The 18,197-nt window shown below is 36.5% G+C and overlaps 2 protein-coding genes across 6 annotated transcripts in view; one reads left to right on the forward strand and one right to left on the reverse strand.

The window, feature by feature from the left end:
- METTL8 (methyltransferase 8, methylcytidine) overlaps window positions 1-18,197 on the forward strand; it is a 107,063-nt gene that overhangs the window by 46,473 nt on the left and 42,393 nt on the right. The window lies entirely within an intron of this gene.
- On the reverse strand, window positions 451-18,147 carry DCAF17 (DDB1 and CUL4 associated factor 17). Of its 4 annotated transcripts, none has more exons than XM_050340198.1 (14): window positions 17,945-18,147; window positions 16,595-16,698; window positions 15,175-15,265; window positions 14,126-14,268; window positions 13,290-13,368; window positions 13,054-13,143; window positions 10,869-10,976; window positions 10,251-10,356; window positions 7,060-7,202; window positions 5,558-5,667; window positions 5,068-5,155; window positions 3,457-3,540; window positions 1,893-2,048; window positions 451-1,130 (listed from the first exon to the last, which is right to left on the reverse strand). In XM_050340198.1, the coding sequence occupies exons 1-14, from the start codon at window positions 18,107-18,109 to the stop codon at window positions 1,011-1,013; spliced, it is 1,587 nt and encodes a 528-aa protein (XP_050196155.1). In that variant the 5' UTR covers window positions 18,110-18,147; the 3' UTR covers window positions 451-1,010. The 4 variants fall into 4 exon arrangements, with proteins under 4 accessions (XP_050196155.1, XP_050196154.1, XP_050196157.1 ...); XM_050340197.1 differs by having other exon boundaries at window positions 3,445-3,540; XM_050340200.1 differs by lacking the exon at window positions 451-1,130 and having other exon boundaries at window positions 1,900-2,048; window positions 3,445-3,540; window positions 5,070-5,155.

Consider the following 18,197-nt stretch of genomic DNA (forward strand, 5'->3'; position numbering starts at 1 on the left):
TTAGTAAAGGTTGGAGTAAAAAGAATATTTGCATTTGAATTACCATGTTCATGATGGTGGCGACGGTAGTTGGTAGATTGGTTAGATGTTGGTCCTTCCCTCCAAGAGCGACTCTCCTGAGCCCATCTTTGCCTTGCATTTGGAAACACTCTTTATCACCGTGAATCTACAGCCTGGGTTTGGCTGTAGGTGCTTTTTAATTTAAAATGAAAGCCTGCATTTTGCAGATTCTGACTATAGCACACGGCACTCCCAGATACCAGGCAGGATGCACACAGGGATCAGGGTGAGCAGCTGGGAGCTTTGGCTCAGACTCCTGACCACTCTTGACCCTTGGCACAGGAAGAACCAGAGAACTGCTATATCTATATGTATGTGTAAAAATATATATTAAAAAGACAGTAAAATACATAATTTATTAATATTTATCTTTAAACCAATACATACACAACCAGAAAACCTGCGTGATTTTATTTCTCACAGAAAAGCAAGAGAAGGATTTTGTCTAAGTGGTTTAATAGTAACACTGCAATTTTCATGCTACATATAAAATTTATCCTAGACAGTTTTACATACTTTGTTTAATTGACAGTCTATATTAGAGTTGCATAGGTAAAACTATATAAGACAGATCACAGCAGATGGCAGATAATCAGTAAGTCCACATCTTTCTCCTTGATGTCCAGTATTTCAATCCTATTGCTGAAGAGAAGCAATAAATGCTGCATCTAGAGTTAATGATGAATTGGTGAATACATGAAGAGCCATTATGGACTACAGGCAAGTGTACAGTGTTACAAAGAAAAAAAAAAACCAAAACCTCTTGTAGTAGTACAAAATGTTAAGATTAAATCCTGCCAGAAAAACAGTAGCTGACTACTTTCTATGTATGGAGTCCTTAAATAACATCCAAACTGAAGTCTCTGTAGTTGTTGTTTATGGTTTAAATATATTCAAAAGTTCTCCCTCCTTTTTTACAAAACACTTTCTGTTTTTTCATGGCTTGAACATTAATCATCTTTTGCGGTATCACAGACCATTTGGTAAACATAACAACTGAATCTCCTGTTAGGCTTCTGTTCTATATGTAGTACAAGGTCTTTGTCGAAGTAAACTTCATGACTATAAGTCTGAAATGAGAAAAAGAAATTGGATTGTAGTCTCTATTTCCACAACTTGTTAATATCCATACCATTTGGCACGATGAACAAAAAATATTGGTGACCTCCAGGATCAGGTAGGATTTGTGTGGATATACAGAGATTGCTCTTCCACATAAAGGACAGAATTTTAGAACTTTGAGAGGTTTCTCACATAGCTATTTTAGGCATCTGACTGCAATTAGATGCATCTGATTTAAGATCCCAAGTGGCCTATGCAGTCAATGATAAAGGAGGTGCAAAGGTGCTGAAAATTTCAGACCATCTAAGCTGGATGTTCACCTAAACTTGGACTATATGAACAGCCCATTCCATCTCTCCAAATACATACACAGGGAGGTCCAGCTTAATTCTATGCATGAGCAGTTGAAGTTAAGATAGTGAAATTATTTACAAGTTGTAAAGTTAATCTGATGAAACTAGTCATAGAGTGAGTATTTAAGTTGATAAATACTTCAGAAATTCATAAGGACAGCCCTTTCCCCAACCAAAAAACGCAAACAAATCAACAAATGGAAAGAATAATAATTTCAAATAATGGAGATTTTCAGATAAATGAGCTGCTATCTGATGGAATACTTACAATTTTAGAATTTGTAATTATTATTATTATGTACAAATCTCATCCCTTGGCAACACTATTTATATATCTGCTTCAAATCTGAACAAAAATGGCAGGTAAATGAGCATGGGGAAGAGACAGTGTGAACAAAAGACAGAAATTTTCCTCACCACATCCCAGGACTCCCGTAATGGAATACTCTTAAGTAGAATCCCATGTTCATTACAATGAAAGTCAAGGTGAGCTCTTCCATCAGCTCCTATCTGAGTAACTGCCACAGTGGATAATAAATCCAATTCATCTTCATAGTCCACAATTTTGAATGTCTTAGGAAAAACAAAACCTCAAGTTTAGAAATGAAACATAAATTCACATTCCCTTCCACCTAAATTAGACAGCTCTTTTTTCTTTCTGGTGAAAGCACAATTGGAAAAATTCTAGTTCTTATGCCTTCTGGTCTGATAAAGAAAACTTTGGGACACTGATACCCAACGTGAGTTGTCCAGTGTATTTCAGTGAAATTCCTTAAGCAGGAGAAAAGAAAGTGATAATCTGAAAAATCGTAATGTGCAAGTAGATGTATTTTTATATATAACATACAGGATATAGAAAAGAGGTACTTCTAAAGTGGCAGAAGAAATATATTTAAGTTCTTGAAGCAGACATAGTAGAGACAGTGTAACTTACAACCTTCACTGGCTTGAAGGTTGAGTATATTAGGGGATGAGTATATTAGGATAATTCCATTCACATGAATATTTCTATGTTCTGTTCAGAGCTCTCTTTTGCTCCACAGGGTGTGTCAGTGAACAACTGAGACCAAAATGTAAAGATTGTGAACTAACTTAATTGCCTTTATTTCACTGTGACATACTCTTTAAATTCAAGGCAGTCTTTTTCTTCCATAATATAAAAACGTCTACTGGAATTCCAAGTAAAGTATAACAGCAGGGAAAAAAATAGTGTGTAGACTATTTTTATTATGGTTAAAAGAAGAAGTGGATAGAAATGAACTGCAGACCCTTAAGGGTTATATTGCACTGTGCTGTAGTTTTACCATAGTAAAATCTAGTTTCTCAGAAAAAAAGAAATGACTGCCCAAAACTGATACATTTTAACTGTTGTGCTTATGACAATTACAGCTCCAGCTCTAGACAGAGAGCTAAAAAATATTTTTCACAACCTCCTGAAGACTCAACACCAAGGCATGTGGTGTTTTCATTCTCAAGAAGCAGTTACTTAAAGGAAAAATGTTAAATACCTTTTCCTGCAATCTAATCAAAGTAACTGGGAGAGGAAAATGCAGTTTAGAGATGCTACATCAAAGACAAGAGGAATCTAAAGCAGAGGAAAAAAAAAGTTTCTTTCATTTCATAAAATGCTTTGTAAGAAACATTTAAAGGAAACATTTGAATGGAGAAAAGAGTAATGGTTTGTCACATTAATATCTCCTTTCTTTGCCACTGAAGTCACACGGAGTTATGATGGTATCGTGGGGCATAAGAGCAGTTCTTGCAAGAAAGAAAAAATCCACAGCTCAAATGTCAACTATAGAGAAAAGATGACAGAGAGCATTTGAAGCAATTAGAAGTTAAAAAGACAGATAGAAGAAGAATAAAGAACTCAAAGATATACATAATGGTTATACCCACTGCACCTGAAACAAGAATGGCTTCTGGCTGGCTAAGCACCTAAAATAATGCATGAAGTGGTCTTACTCACTGCATCAGTTACCTCTTGTTCTGGGTCATCATCCAGCAAATTAAAACGCTTTTTCACCACTCGACCAGAAGCCGTTACGGTAACAGTGTTGTTCACCTTTGGAGAAACACAGAGAAGTGTCTCTAGACTTCAGAGCATTTTAGTTTCCATCCTATAGTTTGCTTTCTGAGCTTGTTTTAATCTCTCAGACCTTGTTTCACTCATCAGCTGTGCATCGCCCTAGTGCTGCTATGGCTTCTTTATGAGGGTTCATGAACTTGGTAACTTTAACTGAGGTATTATTAATATTTACTCATATGCAGAGGTTCTCAGTCCTGTAGAGCTGGCAAAGGTTCTCAGCTACCGTAAGTTTTAGAACAGAAGTGTCTGGAACCAAGATGCTGGAATGGGAATCGACACAGCTAAGTCACCATCAGCTTGTTTCTTAAACTCTTAGTTGCAGAAGATGGGAAAAGTAACATCTTCAACCACCACAGCTGCTTCCACTGGGCTTCATTACCACAAGAAACATTCAAAACTGGGTTATCAGTGTCATAATGGAAGTCAAAAGGAATAGGCACAGCACAGACAGGACTAAAACTCGTATTTCTTTGTTCTTACTGTAACAGAAGTTACCTAAACAAACCCTAAAAAACCAGTATGGTGAATCATTAGATGACCTGGCTTTCAGTTTCTGAATTCAATGGAATATTTACTCCTGAGTTTGTGTAGATTTTTAATACACAAACCTTTCTTCTGCAAAAGCTTCAAAATTTTAGTATGAGCAATTTCCAGGCATTTTACAGTACTCAAACTAAAAACTTGCTAGTAGGTAAGACATAACCTTGCATGCTGAAGGAAAATGACAGTTCCAGCCATTATAAAAAAATTTTCTTCATGAGTGTGCTCTTTAACCTTTTTGATGTTAGATTGTCTGTGTGATTTTACATCACAAAAGACTTCACGAAACAATTGAGATGATTTAAGAGCTCAATCCTACCAGCAGGTTTAGATCATCTCCTCACCACTTGATTCTACCTTTCTGCACTCTTCTGATCCACTGATGATTCAGTTCTGTTCTGCTCCAGTTCAGCTCACAGGCAAGCAGACAAGCACTCACCTTTTCTGTTATTTTAGTGCACTGATTTGGCTCACCAAGAGTTAGATGAATGCCAAACCTGTCACAGGTGTGCACAGCCAAGAGAAGAAACAGACTTTTGGAAGCAACGTATTGTCTTTGTTGTCTTATGAAGACTTACCCATAAGTTATGAGGGACTTGAAACATTTCTAGTATTTGTATGATCAACTTACCTGAGCACCAGAAAGGCACACAATTATCACTTAGTAGAACCTTCATTTGAAGGAAATCTGTCACCATCTATTAAGTATGTTTTATATCCAAGAGACATGTGATACTGCACACCATAAAGAATGCTGAAAACTAAAGAAAAGACTGGAGGTTTCAGAAGTCTATCCTGAAAGTGTTACTGCTCTCAAAAATTCTTTTAAACTCCGATGGAAGACAGAGGATGTCTTTCAATAAACCTTGAACAGAGCCCATAAAACACAGTGATTACTCATATATGCAAACTCCTCATGTATTGCTCAAAATCATACACTGTGATCTCAGACACTAAACTCACACAGTTTTCTCTGTTGGCTACAATCGTAAAATCTTCTGCAATCTCCATTTGATCTGGATGATTTTTAACTTCCTTAAGCTTCAAGACTCTACGAAAGAAACAGAAATTACAAAGTCAGTCACATACTCTAATCTGCCTACTGCAACACTTCTATATAGTTTTTTAAAATCTTGTACATAAAAACATCATAAATAAGTGAAATGGAAATTAATTATTTTTGTAATTTATGTTTATCAATGACATTTTAACACAGTGGTCCTCGAACGTTTTTCATATAAAATCTAGACTCTGGCCTCCAGTGCCCACATTCATCACATAGAAATCTGCAGATGTTTCTACCAAACCTTCTGATTCTGACAAATTAATGAATTTTACAGTTTCTATAGTTTGATGCGTGTTTCGACCTCCAAATTGTCAAACTACTGAATTTGTGCAGTTTTGCAATCTCTGCTCTGATGAAAATAAGAGTTGAAAAAAAAGAGGTTCATACTTTATCAAATTTGGTCCCACGTGGATTATTCTACCTGACATATCTGGATGGAAATATATCCAGTCAGGTTCAAGTGAACAGCATTTCATATCCTGTATGCCATTTTTTGCCTGAAGAAGAAAAAGAATATTAGTATTTTGAAAGTCTCACAGATCTAATTAAAGAGGAAATACTTGAGCTCCTCACTACATGCCTCTGAAGGTTTTTAAGTATTGCTCCTAATCATGACCAGAAAGGATGGCAGTGGAACAATAATAATAACAAGAATAATAAAAAGATTCAGTTCCAATTCTTAAGATATGCCATGGAACAGTTTCAACATTTTTAATATGCAATAAGCAACGACCTCATATCTTAGCTATATTATATATAGTCCTTCCTCTCCTGAAACTAAGCAAAATGAAGATTTAGCCTACACTCTGCAAACACATCAACAATTCCAGCAATCTGAGTATCCAAGACATGGGATGTGTCAAGACATGAGACAAATATTAGCACTAAGTTTGACTTGAACTTCAAACCTCAGGCTTAGCCTCTTTTGTGCAAATTATTTGTGGAGCATGTAAGCCTGGGACAGCTCAGGATTTCAGCAATCAGGTGCAAGCTGGTCAAAACCTTGGGACTCTGGCAGTAGCTTTTTGGTCTTAAATTTAGCTGACATTGATTACTCACATTTTCAAATACATGAACCCATATAGAAAAAGGAGATAAGGATTGTACATGTCTATTTTAATCAAAATTGATCTTCAGCTACAGTTGTGAAACAACAGTTTTGACAATAAGACATAGGAGGGGAAATCATTGATTTGATCAGGCTAGCAAAAGAGATAAGGACATCTACAGATGAGACTTATTTAGTCAAGAACTCTGAACAGGCCTAGAAGCTGCTTGTATTACAGAATGATCTTCAGGTCAACTCCAGGTTAAAAATAAAAGCTGAGATGGACAGCTCACACAAAAGAATATATGATGAACAGCACATAAAAATAATTAGGAATAGATTAAATTGAGTAATAAAACCTTTTTAGGAATAGAGAGGGATTAAACTGAGCAATGAAGTCTTCCTAGGGAGAGAGAGAAGCGCAAAAATCAAAAATAAACTACAAACATTAAGGAAACTTATTCTGCCATTTCTAAAAATTTAAAATAATTCTTTAGTCAGCATTTGGTAGGCTGACTAGTCAGAAGTGCATTAAGATGTTACCATGCAAGGAATCAGGTAATGAGACTTAACTTTTAAGTCACGAATACAGTGCTGTCTAGACCTGACAGTGCCACTATTATATTGGAATGAAGGAAATAGGAGAAGCAGTACTAATTCAGAAGGAAACATTTCACAAATGACTCCATGGGACAGCTGATTTGATACTCTGGGGTGAGCCCTGCAAAAGCACCACATTGGAAAACAAGGGTATTATTACCTCAAATGCTACTCAGAATAAGAGATGAAGACAAACATGATACACATTAATTTCAGAGAAGCTGCTATCTGAATATATTACCAAAGCATTGTCTTTCAGAGAACAAATATGGAAGACTCCTTTATGTTTTTTCTTGTTAGGTGTGATGATATAATGCCAAGGGTAACCTCCAATTTGAAATGCATTCTCCAGAGAAGATGCTTCAAATAGCAAAGGTGGGGTATCTGCAAATATTCGGTAATGTTAACACCATTAGTAGCAGAACAATCATAATTCCATTGATCCTTACAATTCTAAATTCCAATAAAGTTCAGAACTTTTGAAGACTGGTGGAAATGCATTGCTGTGAACCTTTTTCCATCACCAGCTACGCTACCTCACCTAACATCCAAGCACAAATCTGCAGCTCCCTGGGGAGGGTTACTGCCTTCTCAGAGGTTGATGCTCAACTGCTCTTCTAGTACCTTTGACTTACTTCACTCCAAATAAGCTGGATGAGCAAAGACACAGCAAATAATTAAATTTAATCCAGCTCATCTGATTGAGAAAGGATGTACACATGAACAGATCAAAAGACCGTATCAAAAGGGTCAATATTCTCTTGGGAAAAATATCCATAAATAGCTGGAAACAGCAAGTAGCAGTCTCAAATAACAGAATTAAATGCAAAATCAGAATATTCTTTCTCCTTTTGTGTTATACAACAAAATAGTGGAGCACACTGAATGCAATCTATAGCTGAGTTCATAAAAATCAATAAAAATACGGAAATTTTTGCAATTAATGTTTTTTAGTTTTTGTTTCAGTTCCAAATTTAGACTTGTTCTTATCCTTCTTATCCTTCTCAGTCTAGATAATTATCCAGGTTCTAGGCAATGGTTCTGAGATGTCACATGACATGAGATACTGGTGTTTACAGAGTTCTTCTTGCTTCTCTCTTCTTCCTTTGTTCACGTTTCTAGCACACAGACTGAACAGAATTAGTTCACTGCCAATGGAAATGAAGTCCTTCCTAGGCTAGAAAGTGGCTAGTTGTCTAGCTGTCTTTTGGACTAACACACAGGAAACGGAAGATTCTGTGCAAGATATAACAAGGTTATAAAAAACTTAGGTATCTGCTGAAAATGTAGAGAATGCTGAAGATGGAAGCATAAGCAGAGGGCCTACTGATATTAAAATCAGTCAGTAAATGAAAAATGAGTCAGGAAAATTTGTTAACATTTAACCCTATCAACTTTTTAAATAAAACATATAGCAAGGTTCCTCAAAAATTCTGGTAGATGGACTAAATGATACAATTAAATATGTATACGTATGGTGAAATTAAATAGTATATCAACCCTGAGCAGTATAGGCTGCTGATAATATATGCCTTTTTATGTTCATTTGGCAAAGATTTGCAAGATCACAGCCACCTAAACCATTGTGATAATGTGACTCTGCTGCCTCAACTCCCACTTTCCTGCAGTGTGTCACTCACTCTCGTTGCTTAACACCTATTTTATTGTTTGCAAGTTCTTGCCCAAGTCTTGCCAGTTTTCAGTCTCCAGTTGAGCTTCTCTGTTCACTTCCTTAAAACTTTCCAGACTCATCTAAAATAAAGTCATAAAGTAGTTCCTGGCAGCACTAATAAGTATTTTTTCTGTTTTGAAATTACCGTATCCTCTATCAATAAATCAAACTAGTTTTAAGTTCTGGATATTTAGAAGTTACATAATGAAGATTTATAGGTACTTTTCCATTCCTCCCACTGTGACCAAAGTCAAATTCCTCTACAGTTAAGAGTTGTAAATGAAGTGGTAAGTACACAGCAGCCTGTAAGGTTTGATCTCCATACACTTCCTTTTGGGTACCTCACACCATAAAACCAGTACTGTAATAATGGTCATCCCTTCAGGCAATTTCTGTAGGGAGGCTAGGACTAAATAAGAAGGAAAATGACACACAATTAAGTTATAGGAAATACAAGCCTGGACTCTGAAATAAGATCTTAAGATCTTGCTCACTGAAGCATTTGGCCATCTCATGTTCTTAGAAGAAAACAACTCAAAACCCACAGGAATGCAAGTATCTGCAAAGAGCAGCCACGGCAAATGTGTGTCATGCCTTCAAAACTTCCTAACCACAAACTCTTGCAGAGGATTCAAGATCAAAAATGTTTTTTCCAGTACACAGGTTTTAAATCTCAAAACTAAAAACTACAGTGATCTATAAGCATCTTTTCCACAGGGCCCATAACATTAAATGGTGGTTTTGCAGACTGAGAGAAAAATGAGGAAAAATTTCCCTTTGCAGAAACTGAGACATCAATTATAGCAGCCTATTACTTTGTGTTGATAAAACATTGCATTATAACTGAAAGCCTTTACTATGTACGTCTGTATTTTATGTATTCCCTCATTTTTATGTACATCTGGATGGTTTGCCTCTTATTATCGGACAGTTGGAGGACATAAAGATCAAAAACATTTTTTATGTGGACAATCACTTGTAAAAAACATTTAATAGAAAAACATTCCAAATTAAAAAAAATACACTAATACATTCTTTGACATTTGTGAAACCAACTTTTTCTTTCTTTCCTTACTTTTTTTTTTTTGGAAGTCCCTCGAGTGAAGTAGTGAGAATCTATTTTTGTTTCAAAGAAAGTCTTAGTCTTTGGTCATTCATTAAGATTCTTAGCACCAAATTCTAATCTTAAATGCACCAACAGAAATCACTGTCTGATTTCAGAGAATTACAATCATTACATAAAGCAGAACATGTCTAAGCTAATGATTTAAGGCATAAGAATTGTTTTTAATAATTTGTTCTCACTGAAACTGGCACGTTTCTGACAACCTAGAATTATCAAAATGGAAGTCAGACAAATTGTATTCAGTTTCCTTGAATTTCCTCTGCAAGTTAGATTAAATGTTCTCCCATTTGCTTACATACCAGGTACTGTTTCTTGGTGCTACCAAGTAGCTATCCTAGCCCTTCCTTTTTCTCAAGAGCAACTGGGTCTCAGAAATGAGGAAGAGGTTTCCATTTCATGCATTGCTTATGAGGTCTTTCAGATAGCTTAGTTGCTGTGATAGTTTTCTAGGTATGTCTTATATAATTATAATTGTAATTAGAAGTAAAGCAAAACACATTTTTACTATAATGTAAATCCAGAAATATAGCTATGGCACAATATAAGCACAGTAATTTTAACTTTCTTGGTGTGAAATAAGTAATAATTAAATCATAAAAGCCACCAGCCAAGATAATACGAAGATCATAATTACCTGTTATTTTAATGTTACATGGAAGACCAAATGGATACTTTCCTACAACTCCCACTTGACCATTCCAGTTGAATTCCTGTCCCAAATCAAATGGCTGTTCCATGAACTAAAATAACACAGAACAATTTAGCTTTATTGATGCATATTTACTTGTTGTTTAGTTTTACTGCTCCATTACTACTGCATTCTTTATCCTGTTAGATACTGCTTGAGGGTTTACTTTTGAATCAGTGTTCATCTTTTGACTGGAAGGATATAAACGCAAAAGTCTCACTGCAGTTCTGTTTGAGATCAATCTTCCACACCCACCAGTTTCTGGCCTTCCCAATCATCTAAAGCTACAGGCCAGGTGTGTAAAGAGGAGCACACCTGGTCTAACGTTTATGTAACTCCTCTGAAGTGCCTGTGTGACCCTGTGTCTCATGTCTGCCACCTGTAACTGGTGCAGGCGGAATTTTCTGATAGTGTATCCATTTGCATCCTCTGACTATAAATAGATTTAGGCAGGAACTCTATCCTTTGACACAATCCCCATGTACCTATGCAGCATTATGTGAATATTTATGACTTGTTGCCCCAAACAGCATGGACTGTATGAAAACTTCTGTATTTCATTACCTGTTCCAAAATGGCCTTGAAGTTATAGAGTCTGACCAGACCCATGCTATACATTACAATCAGGATTCCATTAGAAACAGCAACATCTGTCACACTATTACCAAATATCTGGAATAAAAGGAAGCAAAATGTATTCTATTAAAGAAATAATTGAGACAATGCAAAATAGTGACATTATGTCCTTAATTTTGCAATCATTTTCATTTTTTATTTTGACCAGACCCCGTGATCAGTGTTATAAGTTCATTAAGTTTTCCGTAATTCATCTGTCCTGCTGAGTTTCCGTAATACTTTGCACTGCTCTAACACCTAAGGTTAGATTAGTCATAATCTGCAAGCAGATTCATTCTCTAATGAGTTCTCAGTGTATCTTTATACCTTGTTACCCTGTTATTATCATACATGAATAGATTTTAGGAATCTAACAATCCCACAGGATTGTTAGCAGAACTAGCAACTCAGTCTACAAGTCCTGATTTCAGATGTTCTATTCTTTCTTTATCACCAGGGTAAAATACTAGTCTATTCACAGCTCTGTGTACAGCTGTACCAAAACTACATTATCCAGCTGTCACAGAGTCCAGGATCCTCTCTGAATCCAAATTAGACACAACATGAGAAGCTTTTAATAATCATGCAGTATTCACTTGTGCCACTGTTTAACACATCACTGAGAAACCCCCACAAATTAATTCTTCATATTTAATGAATAACAATGTGATATTGGTAATTCTTCCAATAGATATGCTTGGAAATGTATTTTGCATTTCTCTAGTCTGGCTTACTATGTGAAAAAGCAATTAAACCAGTTAAAACAGGCTTAAAAACAATTAAAAAAATATAAAGAAACCCAAAAGCTGCAAGACTCCTACATCTTAACACTATCAGTGATCTTGTGGTCTGTTTAGTTCTGAAAGATATATTCACTCCTGAGACTTTGCCTTTTACTTAGATTTATGGCTCTTTAAATATATTTGTTATCTTAGGTCCAAGTGTCTTCCAGGCACAAACCTAAGTCTTCCAACTCTGAAGTCTCCTTTGTACCTTTGAGACCTTAGCGACTCTGAACTCAGAATTTATTGTGTACCATCTCAGTAAAGCTGATCCATGAGGTGCGTTCTGCAGTGTTAAACAGTAACCCTAATCTAATCTAATCTAATAGCAGGCTTGGTATTGCATTCATTGGTTGCTTCTTCTGCTGGGTGTATTCTCACATCCCACATTCTGCCCTGCCATTATTCCCAGCTGTAACCCTTTCTCTGGAGAGTGCTGGGTACAGACGCAGCTGAAGCGTTACTCTTTCGGACGTTTTGCTACTATGACCTTGATGAATCTGGCATGCTATTCCTAACCAGATTGAGCATACCTTTGATACTTGGTAACATTTTTTCCAGTTCTAAATACTAATTTTGAACAGAACAACAGACAGTGCACCAAACTTTCATGGGCCCAAATGAAAAAGTTTAACTGCACACCTTCTCTTGCTAGCCCAATCCCAATTACAGCCTCAACCCAACCTAGCACCAACTAAAACTCACTCATAGCTCTGGACTCTGAATTGAGACTGTACCTCACAGAACCTTGAAGAGAGAGTTTGCATGTTTTTACTGTTCCATTTTTAAGTTGTATCCAGGGTTTTCTTGGCTTAAAATAGAACATAGGAAAACCTGCAATCTGCCTCAAGGCTTCACAGTATAAAGACTCTTACTCACAGGTCGCAAACTGAACTCAGAAAGGTTGTTTGCTCTTGACCGATAAAGCAGGACGTATTTACATCTGTCATCCATTAAGAGTGGTAACAGAAGTTTGAAAAATTTGTAACTGTGTATAGAATGCACAGACTATCACTGGGACTGGGTTAGAGGCATATCTATCTTTCGTTAAGGAGGTGAAAAGAATTCTACTTTAGGATTTCCTAATTCTTATGATTGCTCTAAGTAAAGTCCTTCTACGTGTCAAAGAGTAACCCAATAACAGAATGTATTTCTGTTTTCTCTTCTGGTCATTACAATTAAGAATCTTGCCCCCAGCGCCCCTATCAGACACAAGAGTGCTGCTGCTAATTAATGTTTCAGCTCCTTTTACAAGCTGCAACCATGACTTCTGAAATTCTGAAACAAGTGCCTAAACTAGAACTGTCATAGAACTACACTACGGATCAATTTTAACAGAGAAATTAACTTACCTTTTTGTTTATTTCTAGCATTCCAATGAATGAAAGAGGTAAAACTTGGAATACAGCAAGATAAAACAATACAGACTGTTGTATTCCTGCCTGGAAAGGAACAATATTGAATATAGTTATTAATGGTAGGACACCTTGATCTTCTGCCATAATAACAAATTATAATGCCTCCATCTTTGTACTTGTACATTTTTTTGATCAATATTGTAAAAGTGACAGTTTTTCAACAAACCTACCTGCCGTGCTGCTGCAGGGAGCTTATTCTGAACTGTCTTTACAACCATTACCTCTTGAGGAGTATCCCAGCTCAGATACCTATTTGTGACAAGAAAGGCCTATCTTAATCACTTAAAAAAAACATTCATTAGTAAATATATTATTTCACATAAAATATAATCTACTGTAACTATGTAGATGCCTGTGACCAAACTTCAGTCTTTGATTCGGAAGAGGTGCTCAAGATGTTTGCTGTTTGCAGTAGTGCAACACCCACGGAACCTAGGGATGGCTTATTCCATACAGGATTGCGAGAAAAATTTGGAAAGCACGAACACTCCCCATCTAAGTTTTTCTCCTTCCTTTCGTAATCACCACTGTCTTATCCTTCAGCCTAAAGGAAATAATTTCTTCTGAGAACTGAAAAAAGCAGCAGTTTGCCAGAAGCAGTAACTGCTCTGCTTTAAATAAGCAAAATGGAAAAGAACGTTAGCAAGTTCAAAACAGCTCAAACTTTAAACGCATTTTTTGTATGTTTGTTGAGGTTTGTTCTACAGCTCTTAAAGGTCCTTTCCTGGTATGCTGCCACTACAATATTAAAGGCTGTAAAGTTGTCAGAGAAAAGCAAATAGTAGCATAGGTTTTGTGGAACTTGACACCAAATTTAAGACTGTAATACTTAAGCTGATAAAATTCTTCTACAGGTAAGAGCATGCAGGAGCAGTACTCCAGGTAACATTCTAGACTAACAAACCTGTAGTCAGCCACAGGATGGTACGAAAATAAACATGACTTCCCTTTTCCACTATAGTGCTAATGACTGTTAATGATATTAAGCCTAGTCGTTGTTTCATACCTGAAGGATTTGCAACAGGAACCAGCAAGGTATATTTTTTCCAGTACTTCTCCACTATCAGCAGAGAGACGTAGAAGCCAGTTCTGCACTGTCAAGACTATCAGGGAAGCTTTATAATCTGAGGGACTTGGCAACATTTCCCCCTACATAAAAAAAAGTTGTTAGAAAAATATTTGTACCAGGAGGATACATAACAGAAGAACAGAAAACTTAATACACATTCCTCAAAAACTGAATGAGGAAAGCAACCTGCTAATGGCATCAGTATTTCTAAGATCATGTCCATGCCAAATAATCACCTATCACATAAATAGTCTGTTGTCACAGTTTTTGTAAGACAGGTACCTTTTCTAGAAAAGACACCTTTTAAAACTTCCTTGCCCTGCAAAAAATGAAGTGTAACTGCTTATTATCTAATTGATACCAGTCTTGAAGAGAAAATTGTTGAAGTATTGCAAAATAAGACATTCAAGGATAACAGTAACTGCTAAGAAAGGTATTTACACTGTTTTCTTTTTATGCACCTCAAGGATCAGGCTAATATTTCTAAGATCTGTGGACACTGGATGGGAGAAAAACTCGTTGTGGAGGAGAGAAATTAAATATTAGTTAAAAACAGCAGAACAGATTTTGGGCAGAGTTGCTTCAGTGGGCCTTCAGCATATCTGCTTTTTCATTTTTTTAATGTGAACAGATCTGGTGAAAACTAAAACTCCCAGCTACTGTCCTTGCTATTTAAAGAATAAGGAAAAATATAAACAGGATCTATTTTGTAAGGAATTAAGAGTTAGTTGCATAAAGGCATAAAATCTTCCATGAACACTTACTGAAAAACATTTGAATGCACTGTTGAGAAATGCAGGGAAGTATACCTCTAAATGTTCAGTTAATATAAATCAGCACATGTTGCAAACCTTTAATGGCCTAACTCCATAAAAACATTGAGAAAGTAGTTTGCAGAGAAAGAGTGCTCTATTCTAAATATATTTCACTGAAATATATTAGTTTACTATTTTGCACAACAATGCTCTAGTAAAAAATAATCTTACCAGTGGGCATTCCAATAATAAAGCATCTTCTATTTTTTCTGATTTAGCACACTTTGACTTTTGATAAAGTATTCTTGGGGCTTGTGCAATGCTAGAGGAAAATGATGGATAATCATTAGTCTATTTTATAGACCACATTCTATCAACAAGTCATTTCATACAGTTTTATAAATCCTGCCTTCTCCTTAGGCAGATCAGAAATCTATACATCTTATTTTTACTCCGTAAATATAACTGAATTTTCTCTCAAAATAAGGCCTAATAAACAATAGTTAATATAAGGTAATATTTAAAAGCTAGTCTTCTCTATATCTTGTGGTTTGGTGTTATGGTTTGGTAGGGGTTTTGTTTCTTTGGGGCTTGTTTTTGTTTCCTTTTAGTAACAAACTTAATAGTAACATTCTTCCTTTAGTGATACACATTAAAAAGAAAGCATATTTCAGAAACTAACGATCATCCTGGAACCTTCCCCTTCTTCCAATGTTGCCTTTCATATTTTTAAAAAACCCTACTAACTAAAATAAAAGCTTTGTACTGTGCATAGTTTTCCCCTCTGGAAGAGGATGAGACAAAGATAAACCTGAAAGACATTAGACAGGTTAACCCAGTACTGAAAGCATTCAGACAGTGTAGGAATAGAAGCAGATTTAGATCTCAGCTGTAAGTGATAGATTAATTTAATTAACTCTCAGTGGTTTACACTGACAGAGTAATTTGTCTTTTATGTATCATATGACACTGTCTCAAAACTGCTCTGACCACAACTTACTCAGCAATGCAGTTCTCCAAGACCATGCTACTTCCCTCACAGGAGGGACGGGCAGACAAGGGCTGGTGTACACAGATTTCCCATCCTCTACCCTGCCATATGCTGCCTCCTAACCTGTGCCTCTGCAACTGATGATGGAATAAGAGAGTACATTAGATCAGAGAATTGATCTGCAAAATACATTAGCAAAATCCAGCACATACTCTGCATGCTGTACTTTCTCGTGAACAATAATTTACCTGTTTTATACAGAATTCATAGACATGAGGCTTGTTACATTGGCAGATTTTGTGACACACTTTTTAGTACGCTGCTAGTTACCAGATTACAGAGAACTACTGTTCATTTGGCTTTTCAGTGGCAGATTATAAAATGGTGAGAATCTTTCGCTCCTATTAAAGTACTCTGAAAGCTGAAGTTAATACAGCACCACTAAGATCAGACTTTCTTTTATCAAAGCAAGTGTCACATTAAAATACAAGGGCATCTAAATGTAATTCAACAGAGATTTATGCACCTGGTTATTTCTTGTTCCTAGGTAAATTCCACTCAATTCACAGCAGCTATCTAAATGAGTCAAGTTAGCAACATGTCTAACACAGAATCACAGTCTCAAAACTGTCAGGGTACCTTGTAATTGTGAATTATTACCTGCTAATACAGCACTGGTAATTGTCCATGTATATTCTTCCTCTTTCATAAGCAATAGGAGATGCAGAATGAGTTGTCCAAACATTCTTGAATTTAGTACTTTCCTGAAACACAGTAGTTGTAATAATGGCTATTGTAATAAACTTTGCTTCTGGAAAATATTTTATTTGGCTTCTGCACCTTAACAACTTACATTAATTGAAACTTTATAGTTGAAAACATAAAAAAGAATCTTATTTGGTTTTTTAAAACCAAATTAAAAGACCTTTCTCAAGGAAAAATTGTCTTTTTTTTTTTTTAAACCAAATTAAAAGATTCTTTATTACCTATAATGGACAGCATGGGTGAGGAATAATCTGTCATTATCTTACCTGCATTGAAGCTGGCAACTAAACTTTCATGGTGATTTTTGAAATCAAGAACTAAACTCCCCAGAATATAAATATGCACAGAATTCTTTTATATGTAATTACTTGTATTTATTGAACATCTAGTTCCATTTTGCCAGTGGTGTTTGGTGCGAAAGGTAGAAAAATGTGTTTGCAGTTATTTGCAATAAGCGCCTGAAATGTTAATGGAATAAACTGCTGCCATCAAAATTTCTTGCATGCATTACAGGTACAGCAGCTTTATACCATTTATATCATTAACAAAGGTTCTAGTTTTGCCAAAAAGAAAAGTGTAAATCAAATATACTTATTTTTATTTCAATAAACCTTGCATGCCCATTGATCTAATTACATAAGAACACACTTCAGCTGACTTCCAATAAACCTGTTTTCAATATAACTGCCAATTTTCTTCCACTTCCAATGTATTCCTATCAACTACTGCATGAGAGTTGTTCTGATTAAAAAAAGAGTTCAGTTTCTAATTGGTTTAATTCCTAGTTTTTTCTCTACCATAAATTCACTGACTGGTTAGGGTTATGTTTACCTGAAGGACTCTGCTGATTAGCTTATTTAGTTGTGAGAACTCCTTTCAAATTTAACATTGATGCTCTCTTAAGCACTACGAATTTATTATTGGTATTAAATATGAAGCCATCTTAGGGATATAAGTGATACAAAATCCCACAAAAGCTTATTAACACAATTATTAGATTTACAGGTGCTTCTGCAGTTTTTGCACAGCATAATCGTTTCTACATATCTAGGTCTGAGCCTGCTGAAGTAAATTTAACCATTTCTAACTCTCTTCAGTAAAACTGCAGATTTTTTCTCCCCAAACTTGTTCGCCCGCGGGACCAGGGACTTCTCAGACCCCTGGGCTGAGGACTGACACTCAGCCCGCCCGACTGAAAGCGAGTACGCGCAGGGATTCAGTCAGCGCGAAACGCCCCGCTATTACCTGGCACATGATCTTCCTGAGGAGTCCCAGGTTTTTCCTGTGGGCGACACCAGCATCCCTGGCATAGAAGCCGTGGGCCCTGCGGGCGAGGAGGCGGCAAACGTTGTGAGGGCCGGGCGCCCGGGGGGCGGCCCTGACTCGGCCGGGAGCCGCCTGCGGGCACATTCCCGGCCGGCGGGGGGGGACCGCCCTCCTGCCCCGCTCCACGCTCGCCTTCCTGCCCCGCTCCAGCCTGGCTGTTGGAGGGTCGCGC

Source organism: Myiozetetes cayanensis, unplaced genomic scaffold (assembly GCF_022539395.1).
Source record: "Myiozetetes cayanensis isolate MyiCay16 unplaced genomic scaffold, myiCay2020 scf9, whole genome shotgun sequence".
NCBI classification, from domain to species: domain Eukaryota; kingdom Metazoa; phylum Chordata; class Aves; order Passeriformes; family Tyrannidae; genus Myiozetetes; species Myiozetetes cayanensis.

Excerpts from the sequence above, each read along its gene's own strand:
- DCAF17 (XM_050340197.1), bottom strand. The coding sequence starts at position 18,109 with ATGTGCCCGCAGGCGGCTCCCGGCCGAGTCAGGGCCGCCCCCCGGGCG. Across the intron at positions 10,357-10,868 it reads TCAAGGCCATTTTGGAACAG|TTCATGGAACAGCCATTTGA; the intron begins GTAATGAAATAC and ends GTGTTATTTTAG. Across the intron at positions 5,668-7,059 it reads CTCTGAAAGACAATGCTTTG|GCAAAAAATGGCATACAGGA; the intron begins GTAATATATTCA and ends TTTCTTCTTCAG.